The sequence below is a fragment of the Salvia hispanica genome, chromosome 2 (assembly GCF_029641045.1).
Source record: "Salvia hispanica isolate PSC_SH4W2 chromosome 2, Shi_PSC_v1, whole genome shotgun sequence".
NCBI classification, from domain to species: Eukaryota; Viridiplantae; Streptophyta; class Magnoliopsida; order Lamiales; family Lamiaceae; genus Salvia; species Salvia hispanica.
Genome location: NC_142693.1, coordinates 45,150,114 through 45,170,604, shown reverse-complemented (window position 1 = coordinate 45,170,604; position 20,491 = coordinate 45,150,114). Strand labels below are relative to the sequence as shown.

Genomic DNA, 20,491 nt, shown 5'->3' with positions numbered 1-20,491 from the left:
GCAAAACAATATACTCCGTATATTGTAGATAATCTCGCGTCCTATAGTTTTTAGTTTCATATATAAATTTTTAATATTCAGTGATAATTGAATTTATGGTGATGCAATGTTAATCCAATTTTTTGGTGCAGGGGAACGTTAATGAATGCGATGGATGTCAATTGTTATAACTTATACATGATGTATACAGACGATGTTAATTTTATCCAACAAATTGATAAAAAAATTCTACTCCAATAAAGACAAAAAATAGGTATATTTCAAAACCAACCATATTTTGAAATGGTAAGAAATTTCTTAGTTCAAATCTATTTTCAACTTATTAAAACTGAAATCACATTACATTTATTTTCGTGTATGATATTTGCATCTTTTTACTTTTGGTAGGGCGTCAAACATAAAATTTATATAGTTATATATAAATTACTATTATGTAAATCGAAAACATGTAGCTCATTATTATTGTCTGATAGCAGAATAATTTATTCTAATTTTAAGATTTATATGATGTAAATGATGATTTTACTTGCAATATAAAATACTTTTTTCGTTTCATAATAAATGACAATTTAATTTATTATTCCAAGTGACATGTAGAAGTTATGATAATATAGGCTTAATATTAAATTTATAAATTTAAAAACTAAATAATTGAGGTGGACAAAAATGATACTTCATCTCCCAATTAAGTTGAGTCAAAATTTTTGGGCTCGAAAATTTAGAACTTGTGTTGAAAAGTTGGAGAGATGAATAAAGTACTCCCTCCGTTCCATAGTATTTTGCTATTTTTGTACATTTCATAGTAGTTGAGTCATTTCTTTTTTTAGTAAAATTCAACACATTTTTTTCTCGCTTATTTTACTCTCTCTTACTGTATTCTCTCTTCAATCTCTCTTTTATTCATATTCACATATCTCCATTTTGTCATTTGTTTTATTTAATTTTACTCCACTCATATTATAAATTAAAATTATATAAAATCGTTTGTCGAATGTTAAAATATTTCATTTAGAGTGGGTTTGAGAGGAGTACATTTCTTTTTTTTTTACTCCTATTAGTTGTAATGTTTTAGGTGTTTATAATATTGTGAATACTTATGGTAATTAATACATATTCTTAACCATATACATCATTATATTTTTATTATCATCTTTTTTTTAATCTACTTACTTTATAATTTATCTTCATGATTTAAAAATCTTATATCCCGTGCATAGCACGGGTGTTAACACTAGTTAGCAGAAAAAATGCGGCTGATAGAAAGTCACTGGTTTTCTTGACAATTCAAAATGGTTTATTGATTGGGAATAAGGGAGTGTTTTCTTCATATTATCCACATTTAAATGGTCCACTTAATGAACATTTTTTTCGCGGAGTGCTTTCTTCGTATTAGACCATCTCCAACCATACACCAAAACTCATTTTTGGTGTAGATAATTTCTCCAATCGTACGCCAAACGCAAATCCATTTTTGGGTTTTTGAATGGATTAACACCAAATATGGTGTTTACTCCAAAATTTTGTTAGACAAATATTCAAAAATGGTGTAAACATAGATATGGTGTAAATGGTTGGAGTAAAACTACTTTTTTGTGTGACATACTCAAAAATGGGTTTGAGTTTGGCGTGGATGGTTGGAGATGGTCTTATCCATATTTAAATGGTCCACTTAATGAACATTCTTTTCTTGCAGGGGAAAAAAGGTTGAGCTGTTGATGTGAACAATATTGAAGAACATAAAATATGTGCTATATCAAATATGCTTTTGTTTGATAAATTTTGAGTTGGCACAATCTTTGAATTGTTTCGGTTGAAAAGTCCTGTGGATCGGAAATGAAATGTCTGTTGTGAAGGAAAAATATTGATTGTGTTGTGTGGGCAAATAACTTTTTTTTTTGTTGCGAGGAAAAATTGTCGTGGAGAGAAAGGAAATCTCATTAAAAAAATACAAGATTTAACGTATCCAATGAAGACAAGGGATATAACTAAATGCTAACCATTAATTTCTTCCTAACTAATTCATATTATATTAAAAATGTTAAAACAGAGACATAAATTTGTCAAACATAAATTTGTATTCACATTTGTTAAATGTCAAGATAAATTTATGTTGACATATTGATATTTTTTTAATATAATGCGTTGATTAGTGAACAAGTAGCACATTAAGCAAAATGTCAAGATAAATTTGTGTTGACACTCATGTTATTGTGTTGACATTTCTAATATAAAGTGTTGATTAATTAGCAAGTAGCACGTTAAGATAGTTAGCACACTAACGGAATCTATGCAGACAATGCTCAACTCCTAATGGAGAGAATTCGGAAAAAGGGATTAATTTCATTGACCTTTCGAAATGAGGGATTAAGTTCGCGGACCTTTCGAAATATGGGTCTAAGGCATGCAAATTTTTCGGAATAGGATTTTCGATTTTTTATGCTTTTTCTCTTCTTTTTAATGATTATTTCATTCCTAATATTTATTAATTGACCAAATTACCCTCCATAAATTTTAACCCAATTTATAAAAAACCATCCCCCCCCCACCCCCACCTCCAAACTGCACGCCTTTATCTAGTTTCCACAAACCTGCCCCAACCTGTTCTCTTCTCCATGGCAGAGTCTCTGTAACGGACCAAAAATACATAGATATACAAACTTTTGAGAGCTCAAATCGACAAAGCTTCCGCCTTTGAGAGATCGAATTTCTTCTCCTCAATCTCGCTCCAGCTAGTCTCCAGAAACTTAACCAAACTCAACCGACACCGTTAAATCTGTTCCGATCCTCAGAAATTCCAGCCCGATCTCTGGCCAAATTGAGCGCAGATTCCTCTCCGGCCTAATTGAGATGAATTTCATCTCTGGCCTCTCGGAGAATCAGTAAGATCAGCAGCAACAGAGGTACAAGTCCAAATCAAAGAAATGGGCTTTATACAAGAATTTTTCAAGGGAATTGTGTCCAATTCTTTGAAGGGTTTCTCTAAAGAATTGATGAGTAATCACAATCAGAAAAGTCACGATTATCAAAATATAGAGCCCCAAAATCACATTCAATCAAGTAGTAGTAATAGCGGGAACAACAGCACGATCACGACCCATGATTTGAGCACATATATGAGCTTTATTTTGATGAAAACGAAGATGTTGGGGATGAGAGCGGAGGAGGGCGGAACAAGGTTTGGAGAAAAGCTGATTTTTTTATAAATTGCGTAAAAAATTTCTGGAGGGTAATTTGGTCAATAAATAAATGTTACAAATGAAATAATCAATGAAAAGAAGAGAAGGTGCATAAAAATTTTAAAATCCTTTCTTCCGAAAAAATTCGCATGCCTCGGACCCATATTTCGAAAGGTCAACGAAATTAATCCCTCATTTCGAAAGGTCAGCGAAACTAATCCCTTATTCCGAAATTTTTCACTCTGATGTTTGTAAAGGGGTGCTTTATAATATTAGTGTTTCTTAACTTCCTAATTTACTAATTCATCAATGCAATATCTAAAAATATCAATACGATGATATTAGTATATCAACACAAATTTAGTTGACATACATATGTCTTTGTTTAATTTTTAAAAATAGATGTCAACACAAAAACATAAGTATATCAATTAAATTTATGCTGACATTTTTTAAATACTGCATTGATGAGTTAACAAATCAGTAATTTAAAAAGAAGTTAGCATTTGATCACCATTTGAATATTTATTTATACTATGAACAAAATATCGATTGCATCGCAAGCCCAATTATACTATGAATAAACGTTTTGTGTCATGATATATTTTTTTTTATGAATAAGTAATAGAATATAATCAGAACTTATCATTTATATTATATTTTTCGGGCATATATGAAGGAAAACATCAAGAACTAATCTATAAGGAACTAAGCATACCAAATAACACGAGCAAACCCATATATAATAATTTAACAACTGATCGGTGAGGCGAAAGCGAAAGCTACGGCTCTCGGCAATGGAAAAAGTTGTCACCCGATCGGCTCACCAATCTGAAAAAAATATGCTTTTCTCAGCATAAACTAGTAAAAACAACGTCGAAATAAAATCGTAAAATATACTCCCTCCATTCCATAGTAACGGAGGCAAAACTTTTCAGCGCGGAGATTAAGAAAAATTGTGTTAGGTGAGTTAAGTTAAGAGAGAATAAAGTGGAAAATGAAAAAAGGTAGAGAGATGAAGAGAGAAAATAGTAAGAGAGAGTAAAGTAGGTGTGGGAAAATGTGTTGACTTTTACTAAAAAGGGAAATGACTCTATTACTATGGAACAGAAGTAAATGGAAAAACGCCCCTGTTACTGTGGAATGGAATACATAAATAAATCGAGTAGGCTTACCATCTTTTTTCTTCCCACATGACTTCATAAAATAACATAATCCAGCTCCGACTGACAAAATGGCTAAACCTCCAACAACAAGTGCTACCAGTTTTGGCGAACTGCCTCCTTCAGATGAGAGAAAGAATTAAATCAATTTATAAAATAGTAAAAAAAAAGTCATGAGAGTAATTAATTAAACAATTATTGACCGAGTTAATCACCACAAAATCATTTTGTGCAAAATTTTTGTTCTGATAAAAATTAACATAAATTTTTTCGCTAATATATTTTTCCTTTCTCTAACAGCAATATATATATATATATATATAGCCACATTCTTTTAGTTTTGGATGATTCACAAAATTGAATTATTTTGAATAAGTTTCAACTAATAATATTAGAATACCTCCTCCCTCATCTCTGTAGACATAACTAAGGAAGCATCCATCAACATAAACTTGTCCAGAAACTGAATATCTGCATCTCTCCTCACAAGCAATCTCCACCGCACGATGCACGCATTCTCCGCACTCACAGCTGCTCAGACTCTCCCCACACTGCGCCAAAACGTGTATCGATTCATACATCATCTCGCAAAATCCATTCTCGCTCATCACACAGCTTTCCACCATACCAAGCGCTGCATATTTAACGTCTTCAAACCCGCCTCTCTCGATCCTCCTCTCGCTGCAGCCCCACCGAAGGATTTTATTATTCTCTGCCTCAGCCTCAGCCTCAGCTCCATCATCATCATCTTCGTATCGAACAGAGCAGCCGTGGAGCTGGATTCGTGCTGCTAAACTCTCTCCGCACAAGCTCGAAGATCTGGCCACGCAGCTTTCGCATTCGTATGAGCTGAGATGTTTCATGCACTGAAAGGAGCCAGAGATGGCAGTTTGCTCATTTGCGACGATGGTTTTGAAGAAGGTGGATTGCGAGGAGTGTGTAATGAGTTGTTGGAAAAGGATTGGGAGCAATGAGGGATTTGGTGAGGTGCGGTTTGAGCATTGTGTGTATACTAATTTGTGGGTTTCAGAGGAATGTGTGATTGTTATCATGAGGAAAACAAATGGGATTAACATGTCGGATTGTGATTCATCATCGGTGTTTTGATTGCATCATTAAATATCTAGTTGAGTCGTTACTTTCTGTTGGGAAGATTTGTGGTGTGAATATGGTAAAGTTTTCAGTGGAATTTTTATTGGTAAAAAGGCACGTGTTTTTCCAGCCTAACTTCATCTAATTCCTTGTGTTAATTGCTTTTAGATGTCATGAACACTTATCATGAATTTCATATTCACAAGGATTGGTGGTTTGTAAGATCTTGAACTAGACGTTTTGGTTTCAAAAAAGATTTATTTCAGATTAAAGTCTTTATTGGTTCAGTTCATTTGCTAAATAATTTTTAGGTTCTATAGATTAAGTGTATAAGTTTTTGGTTCTAAATAAATATGTTTTGATCTATTATTGATCAAGTACCTTTTCTTCTTGGAGTGACCCACTTTTTTATGCCTTGATTTTGCTTGATTACGTGTGGTAATTTCATTATTGTGTGATTATTTGGCCTTAATTTGAAAATGCGAATTTCTTGATTTATTGTGGCTTGTACGTATTTTTTTTATTGCGGAAAATTAAAGTCCATTTAATTTTCCAAGTGTGTTGTGAATTATTTGGGATCATGCATAATTATTCTAGCTGACGGTGGTTTTCGACCCCCCTCAATTTATTGGAGAAGAACTATTAAATTCCCCTAATTTCTTCAAAGGAACTTTCGACCCCTCTTATTTTTCCCATGAATTTTTCGAATTCCCTAGTGCCCTTGAGAGAGGAATTATTTTTGTGGATTTAATTCATACCTTATTCTTTCCATGAATTAAATCAAAGTCAAATCTTTCCTTGTGGAACTTTCCATAATTTTCGAACCCTAGCCTTTTTCCTGGTGAAATTCGAAACCCTCCTATTTATTAGGAGTGAGAATTATTTTGTGGATTTAATTAATTCATTGTGCATATCTTCGTTGATTAAATTCAACCATATCTTACGTACCATATTTGCAGATATCTTTCCATATCCTATCTTGAGAGCATCGACATAGGTATTCAAAAATAGTCAAATTTACATATGATCAAAGTATCTTTATAAAGAATCCCACAAGTGTATAGACAGTAAATATTATTCTCTCTGTCCCAGAGCTACTTCTTCTTTGCACTTATTTTGAAAAAATTATAATAAATAGTTAAAGTGGAGAGAGAGTAAGAGAGAATACGAACGAAAAGACTCTCCTCTACATTATTCTCTTTCTTACGTGCAAAAAAGAAATGACTCAAGTAACGTGAGATAAAGGGAGTATATGAAAGCTAAGCACAATGGAAAACAATGACAACATGAAATAAGCTATTCTAGACCTTCTTCTTCTAGGTCGAAATTGGAGTTAAATGGGGGTAGAAAAGTCTAATACAAATCGTGCCCTAGCTCCCCTTTATACTCTAACTCAAATTGTACCGGTTTTGGTCTACTCGACCAAGTAACCAACTGGGTTGGGTTGGTTTTGACTCCGTCAAGTAGAAGTTTCTAGAGTGAGATGTCACTTGCGGACTAGAATAGATTTCACCTTGCGTGATTCGATCAAGTGGATCAAAAACCAAACACCAGTTCACCTTTTAAACGAAGATGAAATATCAAAGATCAAACTTTTCTTATTAATAAAAAAGTGGCACAGATACCAATTGATGAAGAAACGTACATAGAATTATTTAACTGAGAAACCCTAGTTTCTTGAAAATGAAACCCTAAAATGAAACTGTTCTTATTAATCAAAAAGTGGTTCAGATACAAATTGATGAAGAACGTACAAGTAATAACTTAACTTGTAAGTATTCAAAGAAACCCTAATTTCTTGTAAACGCAACTGTTCCTATTTATCAAAAACTAGCTCAAATACCAATTGATGCAATAACATAGAGAAAATGACCGAACTATTAATTAATCAGATAAACCCTAGTTTCTTGAAAATAAAACTATTCTTATTAATAAAAAAAATTGAATACCAATTTATGTAGAAACGTATAGAGAATTATTTAACTAGTAAGTAATCACAGAAACCTTAGTTTCTTGAAAATGAAACTATTTTCATTAATGAAAAAGCCGCCTCAGATACCGATAGATGAAGAAACGTATAGATAATGACTGAACTAGCAAGTAACTAGAGAAACAATAGTTTATTGAAAATAGAAATATTCTTATTAATAAAACTGACCTTGATACCAATTGATGCAAAATTGTATAAAGTACAAATGTAAGTAATCAGAGAAATTCTAGTTTCTTGAAAATGAAATTATTCTTATTAATCAAAATAAGGCTCAAATGGTAATTGACGACACCTATATCAATTATAAGTAATTAGAGAAATCCTCGTTTCTTGAAAATGAAACTTTTAATATTAAACAATAATTAGCTCAAATACAAATTGATGAAAAAACTAATAGAGAATTAATTAACTGATAATTTTATAAATCTTTATTGTCGTAAATATTATTATTTTCCCCAAAAATTATACTCCAGATATATAAAACTACATTAATATATTTAAATATTTGTTCTCTTTATTTAATTTAATAAACTCACCACGTCTCCATTAATCTGGTTTGTGATAATTTTTTTGGTAATGTATTTGCCGTGATTTTAGAATGGCGAATCCATATAAGTAGACGCATATTTGTTTCCATATATAAATTGAAAATGATATAATTTCACCTTATTATTAATAAAGGGATGGAAGGCGGTACGACGAATGGAGAAAAAACGCACAAAATCGCGGTTCGTCCATCATTCTTATCCTCAACCCCAAAGGCGCACGATAGCGTAGCGTCTTCCTTTTGTGGCTCCTGCGGCGATTTATCTTCGCCCAGCCTCGCAAAACGAATTTCCCCTCAATTTTTAATTGCGAAACCCTATCTCTCAAGACGGCCTCCTCTCATTCAGATCCGAAAACTTTGTCAATAAGTATTGGTCTGATTTTGCTACCATCGCTTCCGATTTAATACAGGTACTTTTATTCAATTTGATTTTGCGATTTCTGCTTAAATTTCATTTGCGATTAAGTTTTATATGTTTTTCATAAAATTCAAATCCAGTTCGTCCCTATGTTTCTCACAGCAAAAAAATGCCTTTATATGTTTTGTCTCGTTTTTCTCACGATCAATTGAATTTGTCTCGAAATACATAAGTATGTTCTTCAAGCAATTGTTTTGGATTTTATTGGTGGATTGATTTTGTGTATTTTTACCACCGTCTGCATCTTGCGAGGCTAAAGATAATGCCTGGTTGAATCTCATTTCCATCACATCACGTCTCTTAGGATTGCAAATTTTCTTTTTTTCCCTCTCAAAGATACAAATTGGTTATGGATTTTGTGCGAATATGTAAATCTGTTTGTTGGATTATACAGATAAGTGATACGTTAAATTGTTAGAAATTTATCTTATAACTGGTTTTCTTTGTTGGATATTCCTTGTGCTATATATCAAGCAAACTAATTGATTCAATTTTCAGCAATTTGCAGATCCAAGTTTTGATTGAAATTTGAAATGTTTATTTTTCTGTGTTCAGGATTGGGGATTCAAGTCCTGTGTGACCAGAATCCATATTTCCTGCTTTTATATAGCAATTCATTAGAGCAATGGGAGGGTATGAAAAAGATGTACGACGTTCACCACCTTCAATATTTTTGTCAGGTGTTTTTTTGGCAATTTATTCGGAGATTTTAAATTTAGTAATTTTTTTTTAATTGCAGGAGTATGAAGATTGGGATGAGTATGAGGAAGATGGAGAGGAGCAAGAAGAGGAAGATGGTGATGACGATGGTTATGAAAGAGTTCATAAACCCACCCAGGAGGAGTTGGATTATCTTGCCCTCAGGCAAAGGTTAAAAGAGTCTATCAGAAAGCAGATGAAGAAGGATACAGGGACTGCAAACCCTGGCTCCCGTGATAAAGTTAATTCATCACGTAGAGACAAGTAAGCTTACCTCAAAATTTTGAATATATTGATGTTTATTTTGAATATTGCATTTAGTAAATTGAAATTTATGTATATCTGATTATCTATGTTGGTTTTATTTTTCTTTCATGGGTTTATTATTCAGCCAGATTTCTGCATGTTTTTGGTTATTTGAGCATTTTGCATCGTTGATTTTTGGGCTGAACATTACACTACTATCTAACACAAGCTTTGATGATGAATCAACAAGCATTCTTATGCTATAACCGTATTGCATATTAATGTTATGCTTGCATTGCATTCATATGAATTGAAGGCTGTTATTGACATCAATCTGTATATTTGCAGCTATGGTTCTTTCTTTGGGCCTTCACAGCCAGTTATTGCTCAGAGGGTAATCCAAGAAAGCAAGTCCCTGTTGGAGAATCCAGATCTAGCAGCAAGGATATGTAGAACTAGCCATAAGGTACGCTCTGTGACTTTTGTCCCTTTTATGTTGGCACTGCTGCTTTTCTCATTACTTTTTGGTTTTTACTAGTTGAACCTTAGGATGGGTTCAACCTAGCTACGTGTTTAGAACATAAAAGACTGCCATTTCAAGCTGCTGGCTAGGAGAGGTGTGGATAGTTTAATATTGGTTTGAGCAAGCATTGCCAGTACTGTTTTCTGGTTCAGTATCTGAGCTGTACTTGGGGGAAGGGGGATGGTGAGGATTGAACTGTAGACTTTTCTCTTTAGAAAGGACACCTACTTGGTTCTGTTGCAGTTGCAGGTCTTGAAACAGATGAAGACATGCCTATGCATCAAAATATCACAGCCTGTTGATTTTAATATTTTATTAGTTGCATTTAAAAGAAACTGAAAACGTGTTAAATTTATTTTACTCATAGCCGGTGTTTATCTGCAGGAGAAGAGCTCTGTTACTGCTCCTGTCAGTTCAAAATCTCAAACAAACCGTCCGCCAAGTGTTAAAACTGTGGTAAGAATTGGCAGTATATGCTTTCCTATTGTTATTTGATTGTTGTACTCATATTTAAATTCTGGCCGTTGATGATTGATGCAGTTGAAAAAAAAGGTCGAAATGCTGAAAAATACAAGAGACTATTCGTTTCTATTATCTGATGATGCTGAGGTTCCAGCCGCCTCAAAAGTTCCACCCCCAAGAAAAGTGTCAGCTCCCAAGTCTGGTGCGAGACTGCTCTTGTACTTTCTGGTTCGTTGACGCAAATCCTATTGCAATTGTATTTTCCTAAAGGTAACTTACACATTTTTTTTTGTGAACTTGAAGATTCACGATCTGCCGAATTAATGCAAAGGAGCAGACCAATGGTGAATGGTCGTGCAAAAGAAGTCTTCAATGGTCGCAATGGCAGAAAGCCTATGCTTCCATGTAGCCAGAGCAAATCTAAAATTGGGATGGATAAGTCAGCTCACACAAACAAGTCATCCACAGAATCTAGGAAACAGTTTGGTAACACTAGTGGAAGTGGGCCTGGTCGGCCTCTAGGACCCAAAGTTCTGCCTTCTGACAATTCTGTCCGTGCTACAGCGAAGCCGGCTCAACCTGCTGCAAAAAAAAATATTTCTGTTGTACGTAAACCAACATCATCACCACTCCAACCTGTTGCACGCAGACCTGTTCAATTGAATCCGCAATCTGGCAATAATAGACCTATTTCGTTGAATGGCCAGCCTTCAGCTTTGAGAAGACCTGTACAAAAAGATAATTACGAGTCTAGTAAGCCTAAGGTTGTTAGTAGACAGTCATTGCCTTCCTCTAAGGTTCAGGTATGAGCTATTGGGTGAGTTACAGATTAATTTTGCTTTATTGACTTCCAAAGTTTCCTAAGGGTTATATTATGGTCTTCGCAGTTGAAGAGATCTCCTCAAAGACACCCCAAACTTGCTCCTTTGCGGGATGAACGGTCAAAGGCAAAACCTAAGAGGCAGCTTCCTGATGAAGATTCCGAGGGTGAACAGGCCATAAATATGATCAGACAAATGTTTGGGTAGTTAAACATTTTTTACTGTATCTTGTGAATTATTCCTTTTTTCAGAGGGAAAACTTTCCTTAGTATTCAAGTGTTGAAGACTACAATTGTTTTGCAGTTATAATCCCAATAAGTTTCGAGATGATGATGACACTGGCGACATGGAGGCCAATTTTGATGATATTCTAATGGAGGAAAAACGAAGGTCAGTATGATGAACTGACTATCTAATCTGTTATCTGGTTATGAATATATACACTGGTTGAATTAATTACATGGCTTCTTTTTACTTTTTTTATGCATTTGGTTTAGTTAACTTAATATACTCCTTCCGTCCTATTCTGAGGGACACATTTTTGTTTTTTGGATGTCCCACCCTAAATGACACATTTCTTAAAATGGAAGCATCACTCTTACCTCTACTTTTTCTCACTCTTACCTTATCCTCTCTCCACTTAACTCACAAAATAACACTACATAAAATCCCATGCTGAAAAGGAAATGCTCACCTAGGGCAGGATGAAGGGAGTACATGGCTTCATTTACATGACATCTTTTTACTTTTTTCATGCGATGGTGGTGCTGTCAACCTGTATCATCATTAGTCATGTAGGGAATTCAGACCCATATTCTTTACAGTTTATTTTCATACGGTCTGTAATTAGCAACTTTGACTTTTACATTCACAAATAAAATTTTAAATGGATTTTTTGTTGGAACATGCTACGTTACGTGCCTCTGCTGGAATTGAACATCAGAGTTTGTATTATTTGTTGAAATTTAATAAAATTATCCTATTATTTGCCTTATTTGTTCATCCCCTGAAAATTGTGTGTACGGGTTGGTGACAATAGTGGGGTGTTCAGGATAGTAGTATTTGTAAATCGTTGATGTTAGTCTTTGCGTTCTGATATTTGGTCTTGACATCCAGCTGTTTCTTTTTGAAGAAGCAGCTTTGAAAGTTAAAGTTTGTTGACATGTTATGTATCTTGTCCAGTTCAAGAATTGCCAGGCAGGAAGATGAAGAACAGCTCCGCCTAATTGAAGAAGAAGAAAGAAGGGATAGGATACGGCTGGCAAAGAAGCGCAAGATGAGCCATTAAAGGCCCATCGTGGTGTAGCACTAGTAAATGACATGGGGCGGAATTTGTTATGGTTCGGTGCTGTTTGCTTTGGTGCCTACATGCATAGTTTTGTATCTAACTATACTGGACTTTTATGTGACAATAGTTATCATTTCGATTTGGATTCTTTGTTTTCTTTTTATTCAACAGGCAGATCCATAATTTTATTATAAAAGTTGTCTGTTGTATGTTGATTGTTTTACGCATCGGTGGTTATGCGGGTTGATATTCCTTTGCTTTCATTAGGAAGGAGTGAGGATGTTACGCATCGGTGGTTATGTGGGTTGATATCGTCTACTATTTATTGAAATTTGTGAGCTTTAATTTCATTCACTCATTCTAAAATCTCAGAATATAGATTTAGTCTTAGTTTTGGATTATGATGCTATAAGGATTATAAGAGGATTCCCAATAAGGGTATCGATTGTCGGAAGGGATCACCTCCTATATTATATTCTACATTTGCTAATACACCATTATAAAGTGGACATGTGGAACCAATAATTATGGTAGAATCTACTTTCAATACAACCTCTCCCATATTTCCTCCCTTTACAATTTTTAATTTAAATGTGTTAACTCTTTTTATAAATAATTGTATTAGTTAATTAGCGTTTCTATATTTTTTATCACAAAGAGAATTATACTTATTACGATATCAGTTTATGAATTATGAATCTATTTAAACCTAATTAATTAGCCACGCGGTGTCTTTCTATAATCTAAGCAAATACACTTGTTTATACATGAATGTGTTCTTCTTTGCAAAGAAAAGCAAATACACTTGTTTATACATGAATGTGTTCTTCTTTGCAAAGAAAATAATGTGAAAAGTTATGATATATACATATATATATATATATAGGGGTGCGATCATATCATAACTCATATTTATGTGATAACCTAATAACCCTATCATTTTATGGGTCAAAAATATCATTTTTACTAAAAATGATATTTATACACGATAAAATGATATTTTTTCAGCATGCATAAAATGATACTTTTATTCCATAAAATGATATTTTTCGTCCATAAAATGAGGGTTATTAGGTTATCGCCATAAATATGGGTTATGATATGATCACTTCTAAACAACTTAAAGCACATGAACTTTAGAGTGAAAAATAATCACAACAAAATTTAAATTTTTGAATAAGCCATGCAATATTTGTTATTTTTATAGGAATCATTTATATCGGGGAATTTGTTTCAATAAAATATGAAAAATTAAGTAAATAATAAAAGAAAAATTATTTTGAAACAATCACTAAAAACTTATATTGCCATTTTATGTTTTATAATAATCAAAATACTATATTATACGTCATCGGTATTTAACATGTGTTTTATCATAACTATAAAATTATGGAGAATAAATCATTTGGGTTAAGTAGAAATCTTAATAATAAATTCGTTCAGAATAAGTAGCAATGTGATATTATTAGTATTTTTTTTAAAATGATAACACAATTACTTTGATTAAAATAGTAGAAATAGAAAATAAAGGAGAGAAAGCCACGGAAAGGCTAAAAAGATTATGTTAGAAATAGATTTTCTTTCCCTCAATATAAATCCACATGTCCACTTTATAGTGATGTATTAGCAAATGTAGTATATAGTGTTGGAGGTGATCCATTCCGTAAAGTTCTATTGACATGTTAATGTCATTGTGTGGACATTTTGACATTTTTTAGATATTGTATTGATGAGTTAGTAATTGATCATACCTTTTAATCAACAACTCTTAAAATTTTGTGCTATTAAGAAATGTGTCAAGCCCGCAGGAAGTACTCTCTCTGTTTTATAGTGGTGGAGGTGTTTCTTTTCAGCACGTGATTTAAGAAAATTGAGTTAAGTGAGTTAAGTAAAGGAAAAATAAAGTAGGAAATGAAAAAGGTAGAGAGATGAAGAGAGAATAAAGTAAGCGAGAAGAAATGTGTAGACTTTTATTGAAGATAAATTACTCCACTATTGTGGAATGTACCAAAATGATAAAATGATCCCACTACCAGGAACGGAGGGAGTAATAAAAATGTGATGTAGGTATATCTATTATGGAGGAAAAGATTTAAATAGTTAACTCAAATTAGTGTTTTATGGTGGGCTATCCTTGGAAACATAGGTGGTGTTTGGTTGACATGACTCATTATCATACAACTATTTTTCTAGGATTAATTTATGAGATTATTGAGTTTATTTTAATTGGAGGGTGATGTCTATGACTAATTATCGTACGGTTATCTATCTAAGATTAAGTTGTGATACTCAATCTCATAAACCAAACAAAATAATGTACATAATTATGAGATAAAATCTTATAAATTGAACAATCCTTTAGTATATTACAAAGGAGTGAGATTTGGAAAAAAAAAGAAATGTTACACAATTTTGATAAATACATTTAATGGTATTGTTGAACGGTGTTAGAGATAAAAGTGAGCACATTAATTTTTGCAAATAGTATCTAGTGGATGAAAGAGTTAAACTATATATCAAGAATTTTACAGATAATATTTGAATTAAGTACCAAAACTAAACAAGCCCTAAACCCTAATCAATTATAACCAAGGAGATCCACCCATCTTGACACAGAGTAGCGCAGGACAAGGGATCGAAGGATCCAAGAATAAATTTTATAAAATCTGATCTGTCCCTTTTACAGCATATTGACGTCCTTATCTTGCTGCAATAAGAACCCTAACAACTAAAGGAAACAAATAAGGTAATTATTCCTAACATCAAAAAGGAAACCAATAAAATAACTATTCCTAACAGCAAAAGGGAACAAATAAAGAAATATTAACAAAAGATGACTTTTGGAAATAAAATATCGATTAAGAACCTGGAGTCCCTGTTTGTTCTGTGTCATGCTCCTCCACCGGGGGAGAACTCGATCGCGAGTTCTGCAAGGGAGTAGGATCCCCATATTGGGGACCGACATCAGAGGGTGGAAAGGTGATAAGTCAGCCACGTTGGACGTAGATGAGATGTTAAACTCTGCTGCAAGATCCACTATATAGGCATTATCATTGATACGCCGCAATATTTTGAAAGGACCATATTTCTTCGGCCGCAGCTTGCTATAAGTGCCTACTGGAACGTGTTCTTTGTACAAGAAAACCATCACCTCCTCGCCAACCTCAAAAATCTTCTCCCTGCGATGCACATCAGCCTTCTATTTATACCTTTTGTTTGCCTCATGCAGCTTCTAGATTGTTTCTTCACGGGTCGCAACAATGCGCTCAACAACCTCATCAGTTGTGCCTCTTGGTTCTCGGCCGGGCGGCAAGAGATCAACAACAATAGCAGGAACCTTTGTATACACGAGAAAAAAAGGAGATCACCCTGTCGAACTATGTTGCACGCTTTTATACGCAAATTCAGCTTGAGGCAAGGCTAAGTCCCATTGTCTAGGCTTATCCTGACAGATAGAGCGTAACATGTTGCCTAAAGTATGATTCACTGCCTCGGTCTGGCCATCCGTCTGAGGAGGATGTGCAATGCTGCTAAAATTAATAAAAGAATTAAATCGCTTCCACAAACGTCTCCAAAAATGCCCCAAGAATTTGGAGTCGCGATCTGATGTAATAGACTTTGGAATCTCATGCAAGCGAACAATTTCTCGAAAGAAAATTGCTGCCACTGCATCAGCATCCGAGGTCTTTCGACTGGACAAGAAATGTGTCATTTTGCTAAATCTGTCAACCACCACACAAATAGAATTCATACCTCTCTGCGTTCGTGGAAGTCCGAGTATGAAATCCATAGATAGGTCTTCCCAAATATCTGTCAGGACTGGTAAAGGGGTGTACAACACAGAACAAACAGGGACTCCAGATTCTTAATCGATATCTTATTTCCAGAAGTCATCTTTTGTTAGTATTTTTTTTATTTGTTCCCTTTTACTGCTAGGAATAGTTATTTTATTAGTTTCCTTTTTGCTATTAGCAATAATTACCTTATTTGTTTCCTTTTGCTGTTAGGAATAATTACCGTATTTGTTTCCTTTAGCTGTAAGGGTTCTTATATGTCTATATAAGGACGTCAATAAGCTGTAAAAGGGACATATCAAATTTTATAAAGTTTATTCTTGGATCCTCCGGTCCCTTGCCCTGCGCTACTTTGTGTCAGGTGTATCAGTTATGGTTGGCCGCTTGGAGCTTCCAATCTCAGCGGCCATGGTCCCAAAGACGGATCTATGACTGAGGGAGATTGCGTGTTGTTGCGCCGCTTGGAGCAACACCTCGATCGGCGTTTTGATTCCGTTCAAATGCAGATTGAAGGAACAACTCAAAGGCTAGAGATTCTAGAGATGGATGTAGGTTCTTCATATAGGGTTAACAGGAACAGGAGGGAGGACCAGCGCCACCACCATAGGGTGGGACGCAAGGAACAACCATATGAGGTCGAGTCAACTGATTCTGAGTGTTCTCATCGCTCTAATTGGTCTAGGGCTACATCGAAATCAAAGAGGTTGCAACATTAAACATCTGATTCATCTGACAATCCAGAGGAAAGCATTGATGAATCTGCCTCTCGAAGGAGAAACATCTAGATGCTGGCCCATCGTCGTCCGCGTGGCGACATCACACACAATCATGAAACGGGAACTGGGAGAAAGGGGGCATCGGAGTTAAGACTGAAGATTGACATTCCCTCATTCGATGGAACCCTCAATATTGAAGATTTCCTCGATTGGGTTACAGATGTAGATATGTTCTTTGAACATGTTGAGGTACCCAGCGAAAAACGAGCTGCTATGGTTGCGTATCGTCTAAAATCCGGCGCGGCTGCTTGGTGGGACGTGCAACTTTGTGACAGAGAACTTCAAGGAAAGGCTCGGGTTTGTACTTGGCGAAAGATGAGAGGCATGATCGTTGATGAATACCTTCGTGCTGATTATGACCAGGTATTATTTCAACAGTACCAACGTTGCCAATAGAACAACCGCTCAGTTCATGACTACACATGTGAATTCAATCGACTGACCACCAGAATCAAACAATCCGAGTCTACATCCCAGCAAGTGGCTCGATATTTGGAGGGTTTGAAACCACAAATTCGTACCAGAATTGGCATCCAACATATTAAGACATTACGAGATGCTAAGAGTTTTGCATTAAAGGCAGAACAAATGATTCAGCAAAACCCTTTCCGCAACCAACAAAATAGTGACCGAACCAGACCTACGGGGCGGACAACAGGAGACGCGCCGACACAGTAAATCAGTGAAAAGAAGGGAGTTGTCGAGGGCATTAAGAATACCCCTGCACAAGGGAGGTGATACGCTCGGATTTTGCACTGTTTTAAGGCCATTATTTGGTTCGTTTTTCATGTCAAAGTTGCATTACATGTCTAGTATTTGCATATTTTATCTATTTTGGTATTTTGACATGTTTTGCGAGAAATGTGCATATTTGAGCCTAAAAAGGGAGTCAAAAGGCGAAAGTTGAAAATCTGGAGTTTCAGGTAGCGGCCTCCGGCGCTCAGCGACTGACAAAGACACGTCCGACGACCGCCGGGAAGTGCGTGGCGACAACCACAAAGAGTCAGAAGCTTCTGATTGACGCGCGGCGACCGCCGGCCAAGGTGCGGCGGCCTGCCACAGAAACGCGGCACACGATAGCTGTGTTCAAACTCAATTTTTTGGCGATCCTGAAGTCCGATCAGGGCTTTCTACATGTCATTCTCTTGAAAGAGCTTCGCGTTGGTACTAAGATCACCTCAATCGGAGTTCTATGGAGAGAGTTATAGCCGTTCTACCAAAGTCGCGCAAAACTGTCAAGTGCAGAATTAGGAGGAAATTCAAAGAAGGAAAGAAGACATTACCTTGTGAATCCAAATCTCTTCCTTCTACTACGAGGAACGAAAATTCCATCTTTCCTATTGCTTCGAGGAGACTTTTTACCAAATTTAAATCCTTCTCAAGCCTAATATACCCCATAACCTAATTCGTAGAATTCACCCTTCCATAGCCCCCAAAAGGGAAGCCTTCATGGCTCCTCCTCCAACCCTAATCCTTCATCTAGATCTTTTTGTCAATTAATTCCAAAGCATAAATATGAGAGTTCTTCATTGTGCAAGGGGTTGGAGCAAGAAGCAAGAGATCATCAAAGAGCTACAAGGATTCAACCTTTGGGTTTTATTTGCTTTAACACTTATGTTTATTTTGTCTTCACTTCAATCTATGTCTTTAGCATATTCAATTATGTCTAACTAAATTCATATGATTCTTTGGATGTGTTAGTTACTTTTTTCTATTTAATATCCGTTTTGTTTTTACTTTTTTTCTTCCCTAAGTTATTCTTGACGCTTCACGTTTGAGTGACACATTCTGTGTTGATCCAATATAACTTGCTTCATAACTGTGAGAGAGTTCTAGCGAGTTAGGTCCACTTAGTAGATACTACAATTAACTTCCTTTAAAACGACACTGTTAATTGAGAGTGAGGACTTCTTAAGGGTCTTAGGAGCTTTATGGAGTTACGTGTTAGGATTGACAACCCTAATGTTAGTAATCAACGTTTGTATCGCATGTGCATAAGCTAGGTGACTCATCCTTTCAAAGTATAAATTGTGCTAGGGTATTGTAGTTGGAATTTGTATAACCATAATTGTGAACGCACATCCCTAGAATTCTCTTATCTCTCATACTTTATCTTTGTGATTTACTTGCTTTAATTGTTTTTACTTTCAAAAATCTGAAATTCTCTCATTTCTCTAGATAGTATTTGACGCTTAGTACATAATAGCCAGTTGTAATTATATTTCCCGTGTTCGATATCCCGGTACTGACCTTTAGCTATACTAGATCTACCTTGTATACTTGCATGTATTTTAAGTGCTAATAAAAAGTGCATCAGGTGGACATCCCAATACAAACCCTTATTCTCGGCCATTCATGGGGAAGTGTTACTGTTGCGGGGGTCCCGATCACACTTCAAACACGTGCCCAGAGAGGCGAACAGTGAACTTGGCTTGGAAAAGAAAGCTAGTGGTAATACTAAACGTGATGCGCTTGCTTCGCTAACAGAGACCGAGCGGGTGAGGAAGAAGATTGTTTTCGAGCTCGAAGAGTCAGCCGCCATAATTAATGGTGGAAACTCCCCCGCTGGCGTGGGCAAGGTGAGCTCGCCGACCGGCGATAGAAAGGGAGGCCGATGGACTAGAAAGGCCCGACCTGGTCCGTTTCAGGCCCTGCACCTCTCTATGGGCTTGAACGAAGTGGAGCCGGGAGTCCTTCCATTGCTTGCGAAGGACCTGCATTTTTCTATGGGCAAGAGGGAAACTTCGACCAAGGAGCAGCCGGAAGTAGCTGCCGGAACGGGGCAGACGAGCGTGGCTGGAGCTCGGCCGGAGGTTGACCAGCCGGTGGAGAATAGTGTTGTTGCACTAGATGGAGCTCGGCCAATTCATGTGGTGGTAGATGCAAGCATTGCTACAAGGGATGAGGACAAACTCCAGATCGGGGATGGTGCCAACATGCTTTCCGAGTTACCCAATATTGTTTCACCATTTCTGGAAATGCTTAGTCATGTACTAGCTAGTGAGACATGTGATTTGTCTCATATCAAAAGCAACCATGAATTTGAATTTTCTGCAGATATTTCCTTCTTGGCCGAGAAAGCCACCGTGGGTGATGATGGAGATCCCGACGGGAAGATGCCGGCGCCGGGAACCTCACCGGAAACCTCGCCGGAGCAGGATATGGCCTAGCAAGAAAATGTGAAGGTTCAACTCGACAATCCAGCATCTGAGGAAGGCTGCGTGGCTGCACAATGTGGGATGCCGTCGATGCTGAATTCCTCGCCGGAGCTCGCCGCAGACCAGGCCGGAAATGAAGCGACCCACCCCGACGAACTGGCATTTTGCGAGCCCGGGAATCCGAGTGTTGGCTTGGAAAGTGGAGGAGCATCGAAAACAGAGTCGGTGAACCTTGATGTCGATCAAGACACGGTGATAGGAACAACCGAGAGTTGTGAGGGAGTTCCTTTGCACACATTCTCAAATGAAGAAACACAGTTCTTGGCGAACAAGATTGG

General features: G+C 36.0%; 2 protein-coding genes and 1 pseudogene across 2 annotated transcripts; 2 read left to right on the top strand and 1 right to left on the bottom strand.

Moving 5' to 3' along the window:
• LOC125196046 (uncharacterized) overlaps nucleotides 1–20,491 on the top strand; it is a 153,624-nt pseudogene that overhangs the window by 86,084 nt on the left and 47,049 nt on the right.
• LOC125214137 (plasmodesmata-located protein 4-like) lies at nucleotides 3,847–5,407 on the bottom strand. Its single transcript, XM_048115040.2, has 3 exons — nucleotides 4,740–5,407; nucleotides 4,352–4,459; nucleotides 3,847–4,007 (listed from the first exon to the last, which is right to left on the bottom strand). The coding sequence occupies exons 1-3, from the start codon at nucleotides 5,389–5,391 to the stop codon at nucleotides 4,000–4,002; spliced, it is 768 nt and encodes a 255-aa protein (XP_047970997.1). The 5' UTR covers nucleotides 5,392–5,407; the 3' UTR covers nucleotides 3,847–3,999.
• Nucleotides 8,127–12,648, top strand: LOC125214124 (uncharacterized). Its single transcript, XM_048115030.2, has 10 exons — nucleotides 8,127–8,378; nucleotides 8,942–9,032; nucleotides 9,126–9,349; nucleotides 9,680–9,797; nucleotides 10,239–10,310; nucleotides 10,395–10,518; nucleotides 10,620–11,119; nucleotides 11,204–11,340; nucleotides 11,441–11,527; nucleotides 12,320–12,648. Exons 2-10 carry the CDS (start codon nucleotides 9,012–9,014, stop codon nucleotides 12,423–12,425), a joined length of 1,389 nt encoding a protein of 462 aa, XP_047970987.1. The 5' UTR covers nucleotides 8,127–8,378; nucleotides 8,942–9,011; the 3' UTR covers nucleotides 12,426–12,648.

What these genes read in the sequence shown, in the direction of transcription:
- LOC125214124 (XM_048115030.2), top strand. Translation starts at nt 9,012, where the DNA reads ATGGGAGGGTATGAAAAAGAT. An exon ending in CGCCAAGTGTTAAAACTGTG is followed by an intron (nt 10,311 to 10,394) that starts GTAAGAATTGGC and finishes TGATTGATGCAG; the next exon opens with TTGAAAAAAAAGGTCGAAAT. An exon ending in AGTGTCAGCTCCCAAGTCTG is followed by an intron (nt 10,519 to 10,619) that starts GTGCGAGACTGC and finishes GTGAACTTGAAG; the next exon opens with ATTCACGATCTGCCGAATTA.
- LOC125214137 (XM_048115040.2), bottom strand. Translation starts at nt 5,391, where the DNA reads ATGATAACAATCACACATTCCTCTGAAACCCACAAATTAGTATACACA. An exon ending in CTACAGAGATGAGGGAGGAG is followed by an intron (nt 4,460 to 4,739) that starts GTATTCTAATAT and finishes TCTCATCTGAAG; the next exon opens with GAGGCAGTTCGCCAAAACTG.